The following is a 24,163-nucleotide window of genomic DNA, read 5'->3' as shown; positions in this document are numbered from 1 at the left end:
GTGAGGTATGGGTGGCATATGAGTGTCACATACATGGTGTGTGTAGTGTTCATAGCATGTTCACTTGTTGTATGGGTGGCACACATGCATTGTGCATGTCATGTGTGTGGTGTGCACGGCACATGTGTGTTGCATGAGTGGCACATGTGTGTTGCGAGTGGTGTGCATGCCACATACATATATGTGTGTCTCAGATACATGTGCATATGATGTGTGTAGTGTGTAGCGCTGTGTGGTATGTATGTCACATGTGTGGTGTGTGACATGAGTGGCTTGTGTGTTGTGAGTGGTGTGTCTGTGCTGTGCATGTCACACGTGTGGTGTTGCGTGTGGTATGCAGGTAGTACGTGTGTGGCATGTGTGTGGTGTGTGATGTGTGTGTCACGTGTGTGCTGTGCAGTGCTCAGCACACGTGGTGACGGTCCCTGTCACCACACAGGCAGGGCTGGTTAGCGTGTGGCCCGCAGGTGCCGAGGGCGGGAGCAGAAGGGGACCTCCCAGAGGCCGGGCTCGCGGGGAAGGCCGGGGCCCGGGAGCTCAGCAGACGGACCCGGCCCCCACCCCGAGCGCCTGCCCGGAGCAGCCACAGGCACACGCCACAGGCAGGTGCACATGGGAGCACGTGATGTTGTGTGGCCACATCCCGACACAGGACGCACCCGTGGGTCCCCGTGTCCAGGTCTCGCGGTGTGTGCAGTGCCCCCCACCCCGCGCACGCCGCCGGGGTCCTCTGCCCCCTAATCACGCGGCTGCACTTCCAATCAGCGTCCCAGTGCGTGTTCCTGCGCTTGTGCCAAGTGGATAAGGAGATCACACACAGCCGCACAAACACCCACGGGGGCCTAATCACACAGGCGAGCCGCTCTGAGGAAGCGCACCTGGTCCGGCTGGCACAGGCCCCCGCCCAGCACCGGCCCGGCCCGCCCTCCCCGCCCGCGCCCCTGCACTGCGCTGAGCCAACATGGCCAACGTGTGGAGCACTGGGTGCCCCAAGCCCCGGCCCTCCTGTGTGGGTGGTGGGCATGGGGGAGCCCCGGCGGCCAGCCCCCCGCCCCCTCTGCCAGTCCCTCCGTGTCTGAACTCCTACGGTTGTCCGACAGCGGCTGGGAGAATCCCACCTCCGTGTCATGCGGCCTGTGTCACCTGACAGGCGGTGCTAAATGACGATGCGGGGGCGGGGGTTCCTTCTAACAAGGGCCAGGCCCCCGGCAGGCACTCCCAGCTCCCTGCCTCCCTGCTGGCGCCCAGGTGCGGGGGACTGTACTGCGATGGCTCCTGTGCCGGCACAGGGAGGCACCGGGGCTCCAGCTGGGGAGGCCTCTGCACGCAGCCCACGGACGCCGGGAGGAACCGGCGCTCGGCCCTGCAGCCTCAAGGTCACGTCCACGGAGGCAGCGTTTGGAGCACCGGCTGCCGAGACCCTCCGGCACGTGGCCCCCAGCCGCAGCACCTGCCGCCTGCCTTTCCTACACCCAGAGGCTGCGATGCGGCCAGGCCCCGCCTCCGGACCTGGGACGTCCTGAGCCCACCCACACACGGCCCCTCAGACGGGGTGCTGTCTGTCCACCTCACCCAGCGGCTACTTCCGGTGGACCCAGGGCCAGGCCCGGCTACGTCTCCTAAGTTCCTCACACACTCTTGAAAAAGGAGCTGACTGACAAAGACGTGAGAAAGTGTGGGTGCACGGTGCCGGGCAGCGCGTGGACGGTGAGCCCTGCCCCTCGGGCTGGCCACGGGGCCGTGCACGGCCACAGTGCACCTCCCAGAGAGGCAGCGAACGAAGCAAACCCCGTCCACCCCACTCAGCCCTCGGAGCAGCTGCAGCGGCTCGGAACCCAGCTCTGGAACTGGGGGCCGGGGACAGGTGCTCGGTGGCTGCCCTGCGCTGTCCAAACCGACCTGCAAACGGGGCTCTGCGCCGGGTGCTGAGCCCCAGACTCACGCCCCCACCAAGGGCTCGCGGGGGCCCTGAAGCCCCGAGTGTGCACGTGAGGTGGGGTGGAGGCACTACTTCTCCCGTGTGGCCCCAGGACGCCCCAGCAGAGCGCAGACCCCTCCCTCTCTGCCCACGCGGCGGCACCGGACACAGCGGTCTCCCCGTCCCCACACGGTCGAGGACCCCCAGGGCCGCCCTGTGCCCTGCCCGGTTGAATCTGGGCCGTAAAGGCCCCGGAAGAGGAAGAGAAAGTGTTTTCCTGATTCCAGCCGCGGCCTCAACTCCGTGCTCTGAGAGCAAACGTTAACTAAGGACATAACCAGCGGCGCCCCTCCCCCACGGCCCTCCCCCACGCTGGCCGCTGCTGGCGTCGGCTGTGAGGACCCCGGCCGGCCCTCGCGGCCACCCCACCAGGGACAGGGCGTCCCCCGCTCCGGGGCCCAGTCCCACGCCGCAGCCCCCGGCTGCCCGGGGCCAGGCCGAGTTCTTCCAGCGCCGGGGACGGCCAGGGCTGCTGTTAAGGCCCCAGCTGTCCTCGGGCCCACAGCCCCATTCATCACTGCGGCCAGGCTGACCGGAGGGGGACGGCCGAGCCCCGGGGTGGCCTGCGGCTCCGCACAAAAGGCGGAGTGTGGAAAAGCGGCTCCCCGCGGCCCCATTCTTCACCCTGAAAAACAGCGCCGCGTGGAAGTGGCCATTTAAACAGCTCCTTCCCCGCGCCCCCAGACAACAAGTCCCAATTGTCCACTGCCTGCCTCTCCACCTCCCTCCTGCTGCCCGGCTGCAGCCCGCCCACCAGGCCCAGCCAGGGGTCTCCGCGGGGCGCCGCGCCGCCCACGCCTCCCACCGCTGGGCCCCTGCGGCTCCTGACCCCAGGAGCCAAAGGGCATCGCGGTGGGGCGATGAGGCCGTACTGCCCCTGGACGCGGACAGACACGGCCAGGGTGCTGGGGGCCAGAGCAGCAGCGGGCAACTAAGTGGGGTCGGATGGGCGGCACCGATGGTCCCCACCGCCGCGCTGCACCCAGCACCCCGGCCCCGTCCGACACACACACACGCACGCACACGCACACATGTCCTCAAGGCAAACCCTGAGGCCCGCAGCCCAGCCTCAAAGTCAGCCCCACTCAGGAACACAGCGGCCCTGGCCCAGCGCTCCACCCACCCTCTCTCCTCGTGAGCCCCAAACGCAGGCTACACCTCCAAGCCTCCCCCCACCCCAGGAGGCCCTGTGCCCCTGTCACTCATCTGGGCTTGGAAACAGAGAGAAACCTGCACTTCCCAGAAAGTCACAGCCCACCCTGTGTCCTTCCCAAAGGTGACGCCCAGGGCCAGCAGGGCCAGCAGGGAGGCGACAGAGCGTGGTCCAAGCCAGGCCAAGGGCCCAGCGGAGGCAGCCCTCTGGGTCGTGCCTGGGGGCTGGGCTCCTGAGTGAGGGTGCAGGGGCCCGTCCTCCTGGGCGCTGGTCAGCACTGCTTGCAACTTCAACAAGGGGCCAGGAGCCGGCCGAGCAGGTGCCCCTCCTCCCTCTCCTGAACCCGCCCCCTGCCCTGTCCACCCCGGCTGCACCCAAATTCAAGGGCAGGAGATGGGCAGTGGTCCCGGCTAGGCGGGCTCCTCACGTACCTGCTCCCTCCCGCAGTCCTGTCTGGAAGACCCTGCACATAGCCCACCTGCCAGCTACCTGCCCACGTCTGGCTGAGACAGGGCTAGGGCCAGCAGGGGGCCTCGGGGTCAGGAGTTCCCAGGGACCAGCGAGGGCGCTCCCACGACCCGGGCCGGCTGGCACAGGCACCAGGGGCTGGCGCGGTGCTACCCTGTCCAAGGGGCGACGACTGAGTCCCAGGATCCGGACCGCGACAGGAAGCCGGCGGGAACTTGGTGAGGGACCCGGGCGCGCAGAGCCGCGCGCACCTGCGCCGGCAGCCCGGGCCCACGCGGGTCCTCGACCGCGCTCGGAGGGCGGCGCGGGCGCGCAGGCCGCACTTGCGATGCCCACGGGACCCCAGCCCCGCGCCGCCCCAGCCCGGCTCGCGCGCGTGGAGCGCGGCTGCCACCTACTGGAGCCGGCGGCGGGCAGGCGGGAGGCGCTCGCCACCGCGCGGTGCGGAGCGGGGGCCGCCGGCGGCACCTGGGCTTCGGCCGGGGCTCCGGGGCGGCGCGGGAGCGACCGAGGCCGCCGCCGCCGCGCGCGCCACGACCCCGCGCGTCTGCTGCCCCGCGGGCGGCCCGCGAGCGCCGGGGCTCCGGGGTCCGGGCAGGGTCGCATGGCGGGGCCCGGCGGCAGCACCCGCCGAGCCCCGGCCGAAGGCGGCGGCGGCGCGGCGCGGCGTGGCGCGGTGCGGGGGCCGGGGCGCGCGCGGGGCCGCGGCCGAGGGCCATTACCTTCTTTGAGGAGCTGCGCGTGGATCACCAGCACCAGGAAGCAGCAGAGCGCGGCGGCTGCGAGTGCCCAGAGCGCCTTCAGGAGCTGCATCGCGGAGAGCCCGCGCGGCCGCCGCCCCCGAAGTCGCGCAGCGGAGGTCCGGGCGCCGCATCAGCGCCCCGCCGGGTGCCCCGCGCCCGCCATCCGCCGCCGCGACTGGAGGCGCCACTCCGGGAGGCGATGTGTGTCTTTTCGGGCAGGGGGAGGGGAGCGGGCGGGGGCGGGCGCGGGGAGGGGGCGGGCGGGGGCGGGGAGGTTAGCGGAGAGGCGCGGGCCGCGGCGGCCGCCGCTCCGGCCGCTCGGCCACCATCGCGGGCTGCGGGGCGCCGGGGGCCCGGGCGCGGGGGGGCGGCCGCCGCGGCTCCATGAACGCGCCGCCGGCAGGGCCCGGACGGCGGGCCGCGGATTGCGCAGCGGCCGGGGCGCGGGGGTCTGGCCGGCCGCAGCCCCTCCAGCGCCCGTCTTCCCCCCTCCCCGCCCGCTACTCGGCTTCGCCTTCCTCTTCCTCCTCCCTCGCCGCCGCTGCCGCCGCCGCCCGCGCTCGCTCCGGCCCGGGGCTCAGGGGGCCTCCGCGCCGCCGCCGCCGCCGCCGCCGCCGCGCCGGGCCAGGCTTGGGGCCGGGGCTGCGCGTCCGGCGCGGGGCCGCCGCACCATCGCCGCTGCCGGGGCCCGCGCGGCCCGGCCGAGCCCGCCGCGCTCCAACTTGCGCCGCCCGGGACCGGCGGGCGGGTGCCCGGCGGCCGGTGCCGACCTCCGCGCGTCCCGCGCCCGCGCCCGCTCCGCTGCGGTCGGGAGAGGTCCGGGCCCCGCGCTGGGCTGCGCCGCCGCTGGCGGTGCGGGAGGCGGCCCCGCGCCGACAGGTGGGGCCCGCGACGCTGCGCCCGCCCGCCGGGCTCGGAGCCGGCCCCTCTCCAGGAGGCGGCGGGAGCGGGGCGCGCGCGGCCGCCGGCGGCCGGGCCCGCGCTGCCTCGTACTCGGGCGGCTGGCACCCGGCTTGCAGAGCCGCGGGCGCGCACTGGGCCGCGCTGGGGACCCCGGGGACCCCCGCCGCCCTGCAGCGCCCCCGCCCGGCGCTCGGAAGGGTCAGGTGGGGCCGGTCCAGCGGAAAGCGGCGGGTCGGGCTCCACCTAGGCGCGCAGCGGCGTCACTGCAGAGCCGACCGCAGCCGGCGCCGGCAGCGGGGACGCGCGGCCTGGGGCGGGCCCAGCCCCCGCGGCACCTCGCGGCCTGGGGGCAAGCGGGAACCCCCGACCGAGGCCCCTGAGCCCTGACCGCTGGCCGGCGCAACCAGGGCTCGGAGCTCCGTGCTCCGTGAAACGGAGCATCCGCCTGGAGACGCGCACCCCGCTGGGCCGCACCTGGCTTCCGCCCCTGCCCTCGTGGAGGAGGGGCAGGTGCTGTCGGCCCGGAGCAGGGGTACTGGTCCCGGAGAGCCACCCAGCGACCCCGGAGCATGCGCCTCCGGCCTCGCTCAGCAAGGAGCTGTGACCGAGTGCGGCCGGCTCTGCCTGGGCCTGCCCCTGGCTTTGCGGGGGGCGGGGTTGTGTGGGTGGCAGCGAGGGGGCCTGGCTCTTACACACACAGTGGTCCTGTGCCGGGGAGGGGCAGCGGCCAGAGGCTGAAGGGCTCATGGAGGTCAGCGAGATCAGGCTCTGCTGTGTGCATTCGGGGAAACTGAGGCACACAGCACCAGGTTGGCAGAGGAGGCCCAGCCAGGACCTGCCCCTGAGCTGGCCACGTGCCTGTCCTGCTTCAGACGCAGGGGACTGAGAAACAGCCCCCCCCCACACACCCCAACAGGAGAGACAGGATAGCCCAGACCCCGCCCCCAGGAGCCCAGCCGCACCCCAGCCCAGCAGCCCAGGGGCTCAGGCCCTGTCCTGGCAGGAGCTACCCCAGGGTCCCTGGACTCCATGTGCTGCAAGCGTGGCCCCCAGCCCCAGCCAGTGCCCCACGCCGGTCCTGCCCCTCCCAGCTCCCAAACCCTGACCTCCACCAAGGTCGCTGGCCTGGGCGCTCACCTGGAGTGGGCTCTCCACAGCAGAGGCCTCGCAGGCCTGCCGGGCACGCATCACACAGGGGCCCCCAGACCCCACAGGGACGCCATCTGCCACGTGTGCAGAGTGCCCGGTCGGGCACACGTCCCCAGAAACCGAAAAGTATTCTGAATTTACTAGGGGAACTTAACTTTTTAAAGTTAATTCATTTCCTTTTATTTGAAAGGCAGAGAGAGAGAGAGAGAGAGGTCCTGTGTCTGCTGGGTCCGTCCCTAAATGCCTGCAGCAGCCAGGCTGTGCAGGGCCAGAGCCGGGCGCCCAGAACTCAGTCGGGGTCTCCCACGTGGGAGGCAGGGGCCCGAGTGCCTGAGTGGGCGTTGCCGGCTCCAGCGTCCATGGTAGCGGGAAGTCGGCAGCAGAAGCGGAGGAGGCACTGCGGTGTTAGGACGTGGGTCCCAACCATCCTCTTAACCTCCGCGCCCAGCGCCCACCCCTGCTGGGGGACGTGGGGGGGTGACCCATCCGGAGGCTTCTCTACAGAGAAGAGAGAGAGATCCCACCACGCCCTACAGGGCCTGTTAACGCGTTTCCAGCGGTGGGACGGGCCTCTGTGCTGTGGGGGCCGAGGGCCCGGAAGACCACCTGTCGGGAACAGCAGGTGACCGTGCGTGTACCCGGAAGAGGAAAGGCACGGGAGAAGGGGAGAGCCCTGTGCCTGGCCCCCGACCCCGGCAGAGCCGACCGTGGCGGCTCCTGGAAGGCAGCTCGGGGGCAGCCTGGGCCCCGGAGCAGGACCAAGGCAGCCGGTCCCACAAGCAGGGCAACGCGGGACCCGAAATGGTGCTGACAGTCAGGAGCGAGAGACCCCAAGGGTGAGGGGATCCCGGGCGTGTGCTGGACAGGGGGAAGGGGCTACAGCCTGAGCTGCCAAGAGGTTGCACACGTGGGACGCCACCGGGGGGCACCGGCACCCACAGGCACAGGGGATGCGTGGGAAATCCCGGCTACACTGCGCTATTTCCCACGGTGCTGGGTGACGTTGTCCTGCCCCGCGGCCCAGGCAAGCTCATCTCAGGCCAGAGGCAGGCGGACGCCGGCCAGACTGCCCGGAGGCCCCCCCCCCCATCATGGAAAACGTGCGTTTCCCTAAAGCTGCACCCCACGGGCCGGGCTCTGCCTCACTCGGACGCAGCCCGTAGGCGGCGCCCGGCGGCAGGGTGACCACCGGGGCGGCTCTCAGGGTGGCCTCCGTCCATGGCCGTGCCCGCCGTACTGCAGTTACAGCCGTCCCACCGCTCCACCTGGTAATGTCCTAATAAAGAAGCACACACATTATCCATGAAAACAGGATGTCATATCTGCCGGCCGTGCTTTATCGCAACAGGTTTTCTTCTAATCCTGTGCATCGTATGTGATCCTGAGAGGGGCTCCGGTGCCTTCAACAGATTCCCAAGAGGCCCAGGGTGCAGGACAGGCTGCAGACCACACCCCTGCCCCTGCCCCTGCCCCTGCGGGGGTCGGGGCGGCGTGGGGCTGAGGACCAGGCACGCGGCATGAGCCGTGCAGATGCACAAAGCAGCCGGGCCCCAGGGTGGAGCCAGCCAGCAGATCCCGTGCCTGCTTCCAGGGAGGCCCGCCTGTGCCCACAACCTGGCCCTTCCAAGAGGAACGCTCAGGTGTCTCGGTGAAGCAAGGAGCCCCTCGGGCTGCGCTGGGCAGCGGAGACTGACGGGGACCAGCCGGGACCCGTGCCTCTTACACGGGGGCCGACACGCGGGGGGCACAAAGACACCTGCATCCTACGGGGCAGAAGTGATTAGGGGCGGAGTAAAGTGATCCTAACTGTAGTGACTCTGAGTGAACCCATTCCCAGAGTGTTTGAGAGACCATGAACAGAAGAAACCCAGAGACGAACCAGAAGTGAACAATGAAATCTCGGACATTAGCGCGACTGAGCAATTTTAACACTGAGGGTGCAGCGGCCAGAGGGTGGAGGGGGATGAAGACCAGGCTTCGGGAAAGTGGCCCGCGAGAGGTGGAGGAGAGTGGACACAGGAATGGTGACCCATGCTGGCCACCTGCGATTGGCTAGAAACCGTACGGGAGAAAGGCAGGCGACCCAGAGGTGCACACTGTGCAGAGCGAGGCTGACCGCGCCACTCAGTCCCCACGAGATCTGACGGGTGGGCCGGGAGCCACACGCTCCAAGGAGCTCGAACCCTGGCAGACGGAGGGCAGCCTGGGCAGCTGCCCGCTCAGGCCTGTGTAGTCGGAGGGAGAGGACCAAGCTCGGCAGCGCGGCCGGCGGTGGGGCCGTGACTTCACGCTTTTACCGACCCTGCACCTGGCCGACCTGCCAACCACAGCGGCCCTGTCCGGCTCAGCTGTCCACTCCGGGGAAGCAGCTGGCCCTGGAAAGCAGCACGGGGCAAAGTAAATGTTCGCCGGCCAACTAAGCTGTCGGGAATACGCCCTCGGAAGCGCCGTGCCTGGTCCTCGGCCGCCGCTCCTTGGAAGGCAGAGCCCTGCAGGACAGAGCTGCAGCCCGACCCCCGCCGACGGGACGGAGCCGTAGCGCGCTTGTTCGTCCACTGCTTCAAGTCAGCTCCTGCGCACAGCTGCCCCAGCACAGCGGGCGGCTCCAGGCGGATTCTTCTGCGCTACACACGTCTCGTTTCATTTCCCACACAGGCTCGAGTGCCCTTGTGTTTCTGGAGAGAGCGACACTCGAGGGGAGCGCACACGCGCGGGGAGGTGGGGGCCCTGCTCCTTACTGCTCAGAGTGGACAGTGAGGGGCCGGGCAGAGGCGCGGCATCCACAGCAGAGCTCCAGCGCGCGCTGGACATGGTGTTTGCTGAGGATAAACAAATGGCCCTAGAGTGACCAGCCGCAGAGGGGACTGAGAGCTGGGAGCTGTGCCGTCCCCGGGGGCGGGCGGGGGAGGGGCAGGCGGCACCGCGACGGGGAGACCTGGCGTCCCCCAGAGATGTCAATGCGCTGTCCTATGGGGGATGCACACGCGTGCCGGCGTGTTCTAAGTGGTGTGAACCCCCTCGGCCTCTCCAACCGCCGCTGGCCGTGGCGGTGGAAGGCTCAGCCGGAGGAGTGTCCGTGGGGCGTCTCAGGTGGGTGGGGACTCAGGGCCACCTGCAGGGGGGCAGAAGAGTGACCGCAGAATGCAGAGGAGGGAAGCTGCTCCTGAGTGTGTGCATAGCAAGGCGCAGCCCGGGAGGCCCCGGCACAGGTCAGGAGCTGGGGGCAGACCCAGCGTGGCCCCCGAGGGACCTCGAGATGTCCTGGAAGGGCCCAGAGCACGGGCAGCTGCAGCCCCTGCTGGCCCCTGGGGCTGGGGAGGGAAACAGGCCTGGGTGGGAGCCCAGGACCCCCGTGTCGCCCTCAGCTGGGACGCAGGCAGCGGCTGGAGCTCGGCTGGAACCGACCACGGTAGCGTCTGGCCCAGCTCCCAGGATCACAGGAGGGCCTGGCCCCGGGGGTGCAGAGCAGAGGCCGTGGGAGCCCGTGACGCACACCTGCCACCCAGCTGGACCACAGCAGGCAGACTCCTGTGCTGTCAGAGGTCACTACCAGACTCACCCCAGAGGTCGCACAGCACAGACACCCAGACCCAGCGGAGATGCCCCCAGTGCAAAGTTTGCTGAACCAAGGCCATGCACACAGAGGCCGGGGGAGGGGCTCGGTCCAGCCCGAGGAGCCAGGGAGGCCTCGGTCCAGCCCCTGAAGCAGAATGAGTCAGGGTACCTAGACAAAGCAGCTCTCCCCGGGGAAGGAGCCTGACGAGGCTGGGGAGGGGAGGCCGCGCAGGGGCAGGGGCACAGTCAGAGCTCACAGCGCAGGCTGGCAAGCCTGAGGAGCGAGTGTGCACCCGGCTCTCCAGTCTCCACAGGCAGAGCTGCCGGGCCTAGAACCAACCAGCAGTGTGAAGCCGGGGCGAGGGGTGGGGGCCAGACCCGAGCCAGGGTGTGGGCTGAGCCGGGGCGCGGGGAACAGCAGGGCTGGCGGAAGGGAGTGACGTCCCCGAGCAGGGCGGGCGGGTCCTGGGGCTCCTGGGCCCTGGGCTCACACGTGTGGCAGGAGCACACTGGGTGCGGAACAGGGACCCCGCCGTGGCCACTCCCCTAGCGGCTCCGCCCCAGACAGCACTGTGCTCTGGCACCCCCGCCTCCCGGAAACGGGGTGCAGTGCATGTGAGCTCATGCACACTCCAACAAGGGGGTGCAAGAGGGACGGGACTGAGTGTGAGGACTGTGTGCACGTATGTGTAGCCGTGTGTGTGTGGCGTGTGTCTGTGTGTGCAGTACCCACATGCATGAGCGAGCACATAGGGCACACACGTGCAGTGCGTGTGCCTGTGTCCTGGCGTGCGCACACCCGCCTGGCTGTGTGCCTTCACTGCACACGCAGCCCAGGCGAGTCCCCCGCCTCCTTCCAGCACCAGGGCAGCATCACGGGAAGCCATGGGGCTGGTGTAGGGTCACCAGGGCAGCTCGGCGGCTGGAGTGCTACTGGGACCCCAGTCCCTTTGTGCGCCGTGCAGCCTGGGGAGTCCACAAGAAGGGGTCAACCCAGGGAAGGGAGGGCCGGCAGCCTTCTGTGCACACACCGGGCTTTGCACAGGGTCTCCTGCAGCGCACGAGGCAGGCACAGAGCCGCACTCCTGGGGCAGGGATGGGGAGTGTCACGCCGGGCTCCTTTTCCTACGTCTATGCCTCTGTGCACCTGCACCCGGCACTGGGCATGGCTCCCGAGCAGGGCCCTTCTTCCTGGGTGGTGTCTGTGCCCATGCCCCGGGGGCGACTTGGAGAACAGCCCCCAAAGGGCACAGAGGCAGGAGTGCGGCTGTGACAGGGGGCCCAGGAGGAAGCTGGAGTCTTCCACGCCCGAGCTCGGGCGTGGGATCCCCTCTCCCCGCCCAGCTGCACTTCACTCCCTGGGGGACCCCAGCCCTCGCCTTGCCTGTCTGTCATTCCAAGGAGTGGGAGAAAGGGGTTCCTGGGGGAGCCTGTACCCCCAGCCCGACCACTGTTACACACACAGGCCCGCCCCTCGGGCTGCAGTTTGCACACAAGATCTGAACACCACATTCAAATGTCACTCATGTCGACTGCGTTTCATGGTGTTTGCCTCACGCCTGCCCAGACCCCAGCAATGGTTCCCCCACGCACACCCCAGGCCCCCAGGCACCCAACAAGGAAGCTGGGCCTGGCCTTGCAGTTTCCAGAAACACCCAGGCCAGCAGCGGAAGTCAGAGATGGGTCCCTGTGTCCAGACGCACGTTGCCTCCCGACACCCCCTCCTCCACATCACTGCCACCACCCTGAGTGCTCACAGTGCCAGGTAACCGGCCCAAGTCACCGACAGGATCCCGGACGGCTGCCAGTGGGGCGTCTGCAGTAGGCCCCGCCCAGGTGGGCCAGCGGGGAGGGCCCCACGCCCCAGCCCACTCTCCACCAGACCCCTCGTGCAAGGCTGGCCCTGGCCTCAGGACTAAGGCAGTGAGCTCCCCACCTCTGCACTGTCTCCTGACGCTTGGGGACCGGGGGCATCGGGCAGCCCCGGGGAGGGGCTGCAGTCCAGTGGCCCATAAGCCACTGGCTGGGACCACGGAATCAACACAGGCTTCTGGGTGGCTGAGCCACAGTCGGCAGCTGGACCCTGACCACTAGCCACATGTGGATCTCCCCGCAGTGCAGGTCTGGCCCGTCACTCACATGTGCTGAGACTCCCGGCATGCGGGTGGTGCACGCTGCCGGGGGCCGACCCCAAGCACTGTCTTCCTCCACAGGCACGGGTGGGGTGGGCTCGGCCTCACAGGAGGGGACTGTGGTCCCAGCTCAAGCTTTGATGCGGCACTGAGACCCAGTTCCCAGGTGGGCGGACGCCCAGCTCCACTGGCGTGCATCCCGGGGCCTGAGCTCCACGTGGCTCCTGCTCCAGGGGCACAGCAGAGACAGAGAGGAAGGCGGCCAGTTAAAGGACAGTGGAGGCTGAGGCCGGGGCAGCGAGTGGCCGCTGGCTGGTCAGCCGGCGGGGCTTCCCTCCCGGGTGCACGCCGGCCTCCGGCTGGCCGGCCTCCCACTGCACTCTCATTTACCCTTTGGCCGCCTTGGAACCCCAGACAGGAGCGGCTGGGACCTCCACGGCACCACCTTCCCTGTCCAGCAGAGCTGGAACCATGGCCGCTTGGCGCTCGCAGCTGCCTGGGCGGGGGACCCACACCCCCTCTCCCTTCCTGGTCTCCCTGCTCTGGGGCCCACCGGCTACTCAAGGCCGCCTGGCCCTTTGCTTGTCTCCCAACCATGTCCTTCGTCCTGTACCCTGGCCACACCTCCCCCTGCAACACCCCGGGGGCACCCTGTGCCCCACATCCGTGCCCCTGGCCAGAGCCTTGCCTGGAGCAGGGGCTCAGTGGCATGGGACACGAGGACCTCGCTCTCAGCCGCCTGCCCACCCCCAGCCAGCTCCTGCCCCATCCGAGCGGCCACCGGGGCAGCTCTTATCTCTGACCCGTGGCCACTATTTCCTTGCTCCCATTTTGAAGTTCTTATCGTTTCTGCACACAGCAGCTGCCCTGGATTCTCCCGGTCACTCAGCGTGGGCTGTCTTTCAATGCATTTGCAAGTGGGGCTGGGGGCACCTCTCGGCCTGGGTGGGGACCAGGTCTTTCTCATCCTGCGAGTGCACCTGGGGTCTCTGCAGCCACGTGGGCAGGACACCAGGGTCGCCCCCCGCCGCCAAGCTAGGGCTCAGCCTGCCCCTCCAGGAAATAAACAGAAGCATTTTATTCTTGGAAAACAATTATTTTCCGTTCAAATATCCTTGTAGAAATGTAATTAAATTGAAGATGCTGCAGCTGAAGTCCAGAGCACACCCCCAAGGCCACCCGGTACAGGTGCACAGAGACAGCCGCTTTGTGACAGCACAGCCTGGGAACTCCTCTGCCCCAGCCGCAGGCGACGGGATACTGTGGAGCGGGGAGGGGGCGCGGAAGAACTGGACCTACCGCCGACAGCACGCTTCCCCACACCCCTGGAGAGTGCGCTGCAGGGGCAGGCAGGAGCGGCTACGGTGGGCTGGGCCCTGGCGTGGGCCTCGTGCATGCGTAGGAGGCAAAGATGCTCATGGACCATCGAGCAGACTGAGGCCCCGTGACCTGTGTCAGCACAGGAGAGGCCAGGACGGAGCAGCGTCCACCTGGGCAGCCCTTGTTACTTCCCTCGAGGGCAGAGAGAGTGTCTCCACAGAGCCCCTCACTCCTTAACTCACCCACCTGTCCATCACCCACTCACCCACCTGTCCATCACCCACTCACCCACCTGTCCATCATCCACTCACCCATGTGTCCATCCATCCACTCATCCATGTGTCCATCATCCACTCACCCACCTGTCCATCACCCACTCACCCACGTGTCCATCATCCACTCACCCACCTGTCCATCTATCCACTCACCCACCTGTCCATCATCCACTCACCCACGTGTCCATCCATCCACTCATCCACGTGTCCATCATCCACTCATCCACCTGTCCATCATCCACTCACCCATGTGTCCATCATCCACTCACCCACGTGTCCATCATCCACTCACCCACCTGTCCACCTATCCACTCACCCACCTGTCCATCTATCCACTCACCCACCTGTCCATCATCCACTCATCCACCTGTCCATCATCCACTCACCCATGTGTCCATCCATCCACTCATCCATGTGTCCATCATCCACTCATCCACCTGTCCATCATCCACTCACCCACCTGTCCATCATCCACTCACCCACCTGTCCATCTATCCATTCACCCACCTGTCCATCATCCACTCACCCACCTGTCCATCACCCACTCACCCACCTGTCCATCATCCACTCACCCATGTGTCCATCCATCCACTCACCCACCTGTCCATCTGTCCTTTCTTCCTTCCATCCATCCATCATCCATCTATCCACCCACAAATCCATCCATCTGTCCATCATCCATCCATCCATCTGTCCATCATCCATCATCCATCCATCATCCATCTGTTCATCATCCATCTGTCCATCATCCATCTGTCCATCATCCATCATCCATCATCCATCATCCATCATCCATCCATCCTTTCACACACTGATCTATCTCCTCTCCCTCCCCGCCACTTTTCTAGGCAAGGAGTGTTCAGTAGAGAAAAAAACCCTCACCTGCTACCCAGAGTCACCGCTCTGGTCAGTTCAGGTCCACAGGGGATGGCCCTGAGGCCCATGACCTGGGCTCCCCATGGGCTGAGACTGAGCACACAGGTGCCACAGGGCGAGTGACAGCAGGGCTCTGACCCCTGACCTTGCAGAGCCCGGCTCAGTGCGCACCAGCTTCCTCCAGGGAATAGCCTCACTTGTGTGTGTCTGCGGCTTCTCTGCTGGCCCCACAGGGGCTGGCCCCAGCTGCCCACCATTTCGCTCCCTGTGTGCAGTGAGCAGATAGGACATGCCTCGTCTCCAGGGCGGCTGGGGGGAACCCCTATGGGGCGCCCTGCTGTGTGACACCCGGGCACAGAGTAATGCACACACATGCAGTGAGACACACACACAGTGAGACACACACAGTGAGATACACACACACAGTGAGATACACACACACAGTGAGACACACACACAGTGAGATACACACAGTGAGATACACACACACACACAGTGAGACACACACAGTGAGATACACACACAGTGAGACACACACAGTGAGATACACACACACACACAGTGAGATACACACAGTGAGATACACACACACAGTGAGACACACACACAGTGAGATACACACACAATGAGACACACACACAGTGAGACACACACACACAGTGAGACACACACAGTGAGACACACACACACAGTGAGACACACACACAGTGAGACACACACACAGTGAGACACACACACACAGTGAGACACACACACAGTGAGATAGACACACACAGTGAGACACACACACAGTGAGACACACACACACAGTGAGACACGCACACACAGTGAGATAGACACACAGTGAGACACACACATGCAGTGAGACACACACACAGTGAGACACACACACACAGTGAGACACGCACACACAGTGAGATACACACACAGTGAGATACACACACACAGTGAGACACACACACAGTGAGACACACACAGTGAGATACACACACAGTGAGATACACACACACACACAGTGAGATACACACACACACACAGTGAGATACACACACACACACAGTGAGATACACACAGTGAGACACACACACACACAGTGAGATAGACACACACAGACCCACATACACTGTGAGATGCACACACACAGTGAGACACACACATGCAGTGAGACACACACACACAGTGAGACACACACACAGTGAGACACACACACACAGTGAGACACACACACACAGTGAGATACACACACACAGTGAGACACACACAGTGAGACACACACACACAGTGAGACACGCACACACACAGCGAGACACACACAATGAGACACACACACAGTGAGACACACACAGTGAGACACACACACACAGTGAGATACACACACACAGTGAGACACACACACAGTGAGACACACACACAGTGAGACACACACACACAGTGAGACACGCACACACACAGCGAGACACACACAATGAGACACACACACAGTGAGACACACACAGTGAGACACACACACACAGTGAGATACACACACACAGTGAGACACACACACAGTGAGACACACACACAGTGAGACACACACACACAGTGAGATACACACACAGTGAGATACACACACACACAGTGAGATACACACACACAGTGAGACACACACAGTGAGACACACACAGTGAGACACGCACACACAGTGAGATACACACACAGACGCACATACACTATGAGACACACACACACAGTGAGACACACATTGTGAGATGCACACACACACACTGAGATACAGGCACTGTGAGATACGCACTGTGAGATGCACACACACACACACACACACACACTGAGATGCGCTGTCTACAAGGAACCCTGGGCAGGGCAGTCTGAGCTCTGCTGTGGCCCTCCAGAGCGAGCAGCTTTTCCCACAGCCAGGCAGAGTTCCCCAGGCCACGCCCATCTCTCCTCCTGACCTCTGACCTCTTGGACCTCAACCTGAGCGGCTGGTGTTGGCTGCTCCGTGAGTGGGAGCCACAGCAACATGGCTGGACCACCAGGCAGTGGGATCAACGCAGGGGGCAGGGAAGCCCCCAGGCTGAGAGCCCACTGCCAGCCAGCGCCGGGGAGGCGGCATCCTTGTGCCGGCTCTGGTGGCGAGACCGCTTTACCTGGGGGAGGCGCAGGTCCCCTCCCTGGCCAGGACCCTTCCCAGACACAGGGGAACACACTCATGGCACGGCCGGCGCTGGCCCCTGCTGGCCCCTAACCACATCAGCACAAACCAGGCTGTCGGCGAGGGGCACAGACCCCGTGTGGCCTGGCAGTCCGTCCCTTTGCCCTCCAGGCACCAGCACCCATGCCTGCCCCTCCGGGCCAGGGCACGGAACCCCCCATGGATGAGATTGGCCACCGTCCGCAGGAGGCCGAGTGGAGACGGCGAGGTGGGGGTGGCCCTGGCCCTGTGCGCTGAATGTCAGAGATGCTGAAGGTCAAGGCCACTGCTCGGCTGCCAGCGAGCCAGCAGGAGGCTCCATCCGGCCAGCGTCTGGTGCGGGAGCTGCCAGTCTGCGGCTCCCCCACGGCTGCCGGCACCATCTCCTGCCAGATGGCGGCCCTGGGTCTCGAGGGGGCAGAAAGGCCACAGATGCCACCTAGTGCAGGGGCAGCCCCCCAAGCTTGTCAGCCTCTCTGCCGTGCTCGGCAGCACCGTCCATGGGAGCAGTGCTGGGCCCAGCTGGCCAGAGGCGCACCTGAGGAGACCAGAGTCTGTCCGTCAGGGGCCAGGGCTTTGGGGCTGCAACCTGGACCTCATGGGCTCCCAGGGAAGCCAAGTTTGTGTCCGCCAGCTGGGAGCCGGGCTCCTGCTGAGACACAGGTGATCCCAGGGTCGCTGGCCACGGCCAGCCCACGGAGCTGCTGGGCACTGCCTGTGCCCCTCGCAGCACTGGAGATAACTGGGGGCTATGACCGCGTGAACAGTAGCAGAAAAGGTAGCAGTGCTGCATGACTAGTAGTAGGGGTGGGATAACTAGTAGTGGGGTGTACTAACCAGTAGGGGGGCATGCTAACTAGTAGTGCTGTAACTAGCAGTGGCTTCATACTACCTGGTAGTGGGGATGTATAACTAGCATTGATGTAGTAACTAATGGTGGTGTCATACTAACTAGTAGTGGGAATGCACTAACTAGTAGTGATACAGTTGCCAGTGATGTCATACTAATAAGTCATAGGGTGCATAATAGTAGTCATGTAATAACTAGCAGTGGTGTCACACTAACTAGTAGTGGGGTGTATAACTAGTAGTCATGTAATAACTAGCAGTGATATAATAACTAGTGGTGGTATCATACTAATAAGCAGCGGGGCTGTATAACTAGTAGTGATGTAATAACTAGTGGTGGTGTCACACTAACTAGTAGTAGGGATGTGCTAACCAGTGTGGCATAACTGTGTGCTAACTAGCAGTGGGATAACACTAGTAGTGGGGTGTGTAACTAGCAGTGGTGTCACACCAACTAATAGTGGGGATGTGCTAACCAGCAGTGGTGTAGTGACTAGTGGTGGAGTCATACTAACTAGCAGTGGGGATGTACTAACTAGTAGTGAGGGTGTATAACTAGCACTGGGGATGCGCTGACCAGCAGTGGTGTCGTCATCCTACCTGCAGTGAGCAGCGTGGTGCACTAACCAGTGGCCCCCACTACCTGGTGGTGGTCGTGGCGCTGAACCCAGCACTGGCGGTGAGAGCAGCGGCCATGGTGGCTCCGACCCTGACACTCCCACGTGTCTGGTAGGAGCTGTCCTGTCCCGGCTGTCCTGTCCCCAGCTGTCCTGTAGGAGCCGCCCTGCCCCCAGCTGTCCTGTAGGAGCCGCCCTGCCCCCAGCTGTCCTGTAGGAGCCGCCCTGCCCCCAGCTGTCCTGTAGGAGCTGCCCTGCCCCCAGCTGTCCTGTCCCCAGCTGTCCTGTAGGAGCCGCCCTGCCCCCAGCTGTCCCGTCCCCAGCTGTCCTGTCCCCAGCTGTCCTGTCCCCAGCTGTCCTGTAGGAGCCGCCCTGTCTGCCCACACCACAGCCTGGGGGAGACGGCGCTCGAGGAACGGCTGTGAGGGCCGGTGCCGGAGCTGCGAGCAGAGCCACTGCCCCGAGGGCCTTCCAGCCACGGACAGCACGATGGAGGCGACCCCACGGCCGTCCCCTGTTCCAGCGTGTGTGCGGCCCTGGCCGGAGCTGCCCAAGCTGGCTGTGAAGCACACGGACCTCTGAACGAGGGCAGAGCCCGTCAGTCACTCGGGCTCCGTGCAGCATCAGGAGCGGTTAAGGGTTTATTGATTTTTGCAGAACACGGGGGAGCGTCGTTTGTGCAGGCAGCTCATTACCACCTGCCGCAGCCTGGAACTTTCCGTCGGGGACCTGGGCCACCCCATCACGGCCAGAGCCAATCACCTTAGCCCCGCGTTGGCACGAGGAGGTGGAGAGGCCACAGGGCCTGCTCGGGAGGGAGGCAAGGCCCACGCCTGGGTCACCTGTGCCTGCCTCCCTGCACCCCTCACCCCTCAGCCGCGTCACACCTGCCACGGGGCCACGGACACACTGGCGACAGAACCCTGTCGGGCCAGGATGGAAGGCTTTGCTGTGGGGTGTGGGCCCTTCCTGGGCTCTGTGCGTCTGTCCATCAAACAGGAAGGGAATTCCCAGAGCCCCCGATGGGGACGCTGGGCAGTGTGTGCCATGAGCCCTGCCCCCTGCCCCCACGGCCCTCTGGGAATCATGGCTGGCTGGCCTTGCTGAGACATGAGGCTCACGGCTCCCACATCAGCGTGGGCTCCTTCCCCGTCTGTCCACACCCTGCCCTCGGCCCTGCTGTGGCCACACCCACCAAGCTCAGAGCCGCAGTCACGTGGGGCCCCCACCCCCACACAGAGCGGAGACGGGTCTGCCCAGGAACCGATGGGACGCAGTCCTCGTGAGACCCCGGGAGCAGGACCAAGCCCGCCTCGGAACGTGGTTCTCTCAGCCCCACTTCTGTGTCTGGAAAGTGCCTTGTGGGGCTGGCGTTGTGGCACAGCGGGCTGAGCCCCTGCCTGCAACTCCAGCATCCCGTGTGGGCGCAGGTTCGAGTCCCAAGCTCGCTGGGAAAGCAGCGGATGGCGGAACCGAGCGCCTGACTCTTGGCTTCTGCCTGGCCCAGCCCCAGCCATCATGGCCATTCGGGGAGGGAACCAGCAGATGGAAGACCTCTCTCTCTCTCGTTCCTCTCTCTCTCCCCCAGTCTCTCCTCTCTCTCCCTCTCTTTCTCTCTCCCAGTCTCTCCCTCTATGCCACTCTTTCAAATAAAAAAATAAAATAAATCTTTTAAAACAGAGCAGACAGTGCTTTGTGTCCTTAGCACCTGCCGGTGCTGTCCCTCTGGGCTCTCAGGCACCCCAGTGTGGCCTCCAGTGACCAGAAGCCAAGAAGGAGGACACGGACATGTTGTCGGGGCCACACGGAAGCCAAGGAGCCCATCTGGATGGTGGTCCCGGCCATCACTGACCACCCAGGAAGTGGACAGGTCTCCGCCAGGCAGCACGTGGAGGCCCCGCGTCCTGACAGGCAGCTGCGTAGCCTGGAACGGCTCGGTGCGTCCACAGAACAAAGACCCGGGCCAGGGGCTCCCAGCCACATCTGCCCCCCACATGAGGCTCCCCAGCCGCAGAGACAGCCGTCTGGTGACAGCGGCAGGGGTGGCAGGAGGCCCCAAGGACCTGCAGTGTCACAGCAGGCGTGGGCAGGGGCCAGAGACACGGGCTGCCCCGGTCAGCGGCTCACTCGAGGACGGGTCTCGGCGTCCACTCCCGGCCGAGGAGACCTCGAGGGGCTGGCGTGTCCCTCTGACCCCGCGAGCCACCCACTCCAGTCCCCGGTGGCTGGGCTGTTCCCCTCCCTGTCCGGGTTCGCTTGTTGTTGGACACGGGGACCCATTTCCTACAACCAAACGCAGGACAGACGCGGCCTCGTCCACCCCCAGGCCCCGAGATGCTGGCTCGCAGCCTGTTTCCTGCCACGAGGACACACCCAGGGCCCCGCGCTTGATACCCCAGGAGGGGCGGGGAGGATCCAGGGGCTGTGTCCCGCCCAGGCTGAACCTGGGAGTGTGCGAGAGGCCGGGCACACGGCGTGGCCGGCTGCCGGCAGGAGCAGGAGGCTCTCTTATCTCGGGAGTGGGGCAGGATCCACCTCGCCTGGCACCCGCACCCGCAGGGGCAGAATCCGGGGGAGGGGCAGAGACGCGGGCACCCACCCCAGCCCCCACAGTCAGCGCGACTCCACCCAGTGCCTGGGACACCGCCAAGAGTGCGGAGGTGACCGTTTCCCCAGGAGGCTGCCACGGCGCTGGGCGACAGGCGGCCCAGCGTCCCTGGGGACCCCAGCCCCACTGGCTGCCCTGGTGACTTCAGCAAGACACTTCTCTCCGCTCCAGAGGCTGGGCCCAGGGTCACAGCGTGGCCAGCCCACAGCCCGGCTCCCGGGCGGGTCCTGCTGCTGCCCCCTGTGCCCTCTGCGGGCTCTGCCCCCGGGGACTCACAGGGCGGCCACACTGTACCCTGGCCGACTCCCTCCCCCTCCCGAGCTATAACTGGACCCTGCCTGTTCTCCGAGGACGGGGTGGGGGGGGTGGTAGATGGAGCTGAAACTGCCTCCCCCAAGGCCAGGCAGCGCCCACCACGGGCAGCGAGCGGCCACGGGGAGCTCAGGCCCTGACAAGGTGGCCTGGGCCTCTGAGCCTGCCCGCTCCCCTCTCCCCGAGTCCCCCAAGGCAGCGTCCCCCAAGAAGCCACTGGAGTGACAGGTGCCTCTGCGAATGGGCGTGCATCCCTCCAGGATGGGAGGGACCCACGTGTCCAGGGCTCCTGGGGGTCAGAAGCAAGCCAGGCCACAGGTGGACATGGCCAAGGCGTGGGCCTCACCACCCCCACTCTGCATCCTGATGGGGCAGAGCCCTGAGTACAATGAGAGGTCCAGGTGCCTCGGGCCTGTCCCCCTCACCCCGCCCCCGCAGGCCGACACGGGCTTCAGTGCAGACCTCCCCCAAACACAGGCCCCCGGCACACTCACCTCCCACATATGAAGCCACCCCCCCGGTGCCAGGACAGGGCTCTGGGGCACAGCTGTCACCCTGCCCCACCCAGGGCAGGACACGGGGTCCAGCGAGGATGACCGGGCTGCCTCTCACCCAGCCTCCAGCCCGTGGCGGTGGACAGCTGGGGCTTCAGTCCTGGGGGCGGCCTGGGTCCTACTCTCGCACCAGCCAGGTGGGTTAAGCCCGAGGCAGGGCCCGGGGTGGCCGGCGGAGCCGAGAGGCAGCAGCTCCACATGGCCCCTCTGAGCCACGCGCGGCAGCAGACCCAGGGAGTCACTCACTGAGGAGGGAGAGGTCCCCACGGCCGGCAGAGCAGCCTGGGCGCCCCGCCCCTGCCTCTCCGCTCGCACTCGGGGTCCCCTCGTCTGCAGGAACCCCCAGGCCTCCCGGGTGGCCATGGCCCCGTGACACCTGCTGGGCGCAGCTCCCGGTGGGGACTCCCGGCTTCCTGTTCACAAGCAGAGGTGTTCTACGTGGCCCGCCCGGGCAGCGTGCGTCCCTGATGGATACAGATGGCAGAGGCTGATTTAAATAAATCTATTAATTACGTGCAGCTTAGCGTGTGTGTGTGCGTGTGTGTGTGTGAGCTGAGCTTCTAAATAATGTAATTTCGGAAGCCTCATCATCTATTACACTTAATTACTTCACCCCATGGCATGCGAGATCGCGAGGCGCAGATAAGCAAACCCACAGGGGCCGCTCTGTGGGCGGGGGGTGCCCAGGGGCCACGGGCGGGGCTCCTTCTCCCAGGGCCCCATCCAGCCCCCTCGCAGACTGAAGCCCCAGGGCCCGGCATGCTCTGTGACTCAGCCAGGACCCCGAGCCCAGGCTAGGAGCCCTCAGCCCCAGCCCCACCCCCACCCCGGGCAGGGAGCAGCAAGGGCAGGGGAGTGGGCAGTGGGGCTCCGTCCCTCACACCAGGCTGCCCCTGTCGAGATCTCCAAGTAGCCACTGCCGCCAGGGGCAGCCCCCGCAGAGTCCCTCTCCCTGCCCAACTCCTGGGGCCCGCCCAGGGTGGGGCTGGGGCCTGCACTATGCCCACCACCAGCAACTCGGAGCGCACAACTCTGTCTTGCCTGTCTCTCGTCCGTTCTAAGAAAGGCCGCCAGGTCTGGGAAGGTGCAGGACAGAGGGAAGAGGCACCGGGTGCTGGAGGGTGGCGGCCTCCCCTGGGACCCCCAGCCCGAGCTCAGCAGCAAGGGCTGGGTCTCTGCTGTGCACCAGGGAGGCTCAGCTGGGGACGGGGCTGCCGAGGCTCAGGTGGCGAGGGGCACCCACGGGTCAGACACCAGGGAAGCCGGACCCCGCGGAGCTGGAGGAGAGCGGCCCACAGTGGCCTGCGGGCGTACATCCCCAAACGCAGTCATTCACCCGTTCATCCTTCTTCCCCGCCTCCCTGCTTCCTGTGCCCTGGGCTGTGGCCCTGAGAGGGGCCTGAGGAGCCGTCCCTCTGACGTGTGCACCTGCTTCTGTCCCTGCCTCCCCCACAGCCACCCTGGAGTGCTGTCCAGCGACTCTCCAAGACAGAGTGGCCACCCGGCGGAGGGCTGGTGGGAGCCACGCCTCCCGGACCTGCACGCGTGCAGGGCCTGACCACGAGTGTCCACGTCCTCTGCAGAGACAAAGCCGGCGCTGACCCGGAACGCGACCCTCATCCTCGAACACCCGACCCCTCGGGGGAGGGCGGCAGGTGCGGGGAGAACGCTGCCTCTAACGGCTCTTAAATGGACTTCCAGACACCTGGGAAACTCTGAAATAATAACAATTTGGAGGTCTAATCTGTTAAAACAATAGCTTTTAATATTCATTTGTTACTGGCAATAAATGGCCGTAATAATTCGATGATTAAGCGGCGGTGACCTTCACCAAACCTTAACAGCTCTCATTTGCATTCTCATTAAAATGACAGTTTCAGTCTCATTCTTGGAAATCCCTGTACTGTCCTTCCCAGAGTCCCCCGGGCCTCCCTGAAGAGCCGTCAGCTCCTGTGATTAAACATGGGTGTGGTGGGGACGCGTCTTGCCCCGGGAAGGCGCAGGTCCAGAGCTTCCCTGTGCACCACGCGCGTCCGGAGTCGTTTCGCGCAGAAAATCCCTCACAGGGCGAGCAGCAGACGGGAAGCCGCGGTGCCCACTCTGGCTACCGGGACTGCGCGAGCCCGGCAAGCTCACACCACGCCGGCGGAGCCCTGGCACCCGGCCCCAGCCCGGGCTTGGTCCTCCTGTACAGCTGGGGGCTCTGGGAGCCGGGGTCGGATGAGGAGGAGGCGGGGCCCTGAGCTGCACTTGCAGGGGAGTGAGACCCCGGGCAGGCGGGAAAGCAAGAAGCTCCCCTCTGCCAGGGCCCACGTTCCCCCGCGGGGACCTTGGCTGCTCCTGGCTGGACGGAGCTGGCCCTGCCTGCCGGGCTGCGGCCCACGCCAAGCAGCGGGGGGAGGGACGGGCAGGGACAAGACGGGGTGGCCCTCCGGGGCAAACACAGAGCCTGCCAGCCGCCTCTCCCTGAGACACCCACG

The 24,163-nt window shown here is 65.7% G+C and overlaps 1 protein-coding gene across 2 annotated transcripts in view; it reads right to left on the bottom strand.

Moving 5' to 3' along the window:
• The window catches only part of TAFA5 (TAFA chemokine like family member 5), a 126,826-nt gene that overhangs the window by 61,927 nt on the left and 40,736 nt on the right, over nucleotides 1-24,163 (bottom strand). The window contains exon 1 of one of the 2 annotated variants that reach the window (XM_070051545.2): nucleotides 4,322-4,453. The exons of the other annotated variant lie outside the window; for it this stretch is intronic. Within the exon in view, the coding sequence (XP_069907646.1) occupies nucleotides 4,322-4,412 (91 nt within the window). The 5' untranslated portion in view covers nucleotides 4,413-4,453. Of the gene's footprint in view, nucleotides 1-4,321; nucleotides 4,454-24,163 lie in introns of those variants that run through there. 2 annotated transcript variants of the gene reach the window in all.

The sequence above is a fragment of the Oryctolagus cuniculus genome, chromosome 11 (genome assembly GCF_051225735.1).
Source record: "Oryctolagus cuniculus isolate XC-2025 breed Fujian yellow rabbit chromosome 11, ASM5122573v1, whole genome shotgun sequence".
Lineage (NCBI taxonomy): Eukaryota > Metazoa > Chordata > Mammalia > Lagomorpha > Leporidae > Oryctolagus > Oryctolagus cuniculus.
This window is presented reverse-complemented; position numbering and strand designations above follow the sequence as displayed.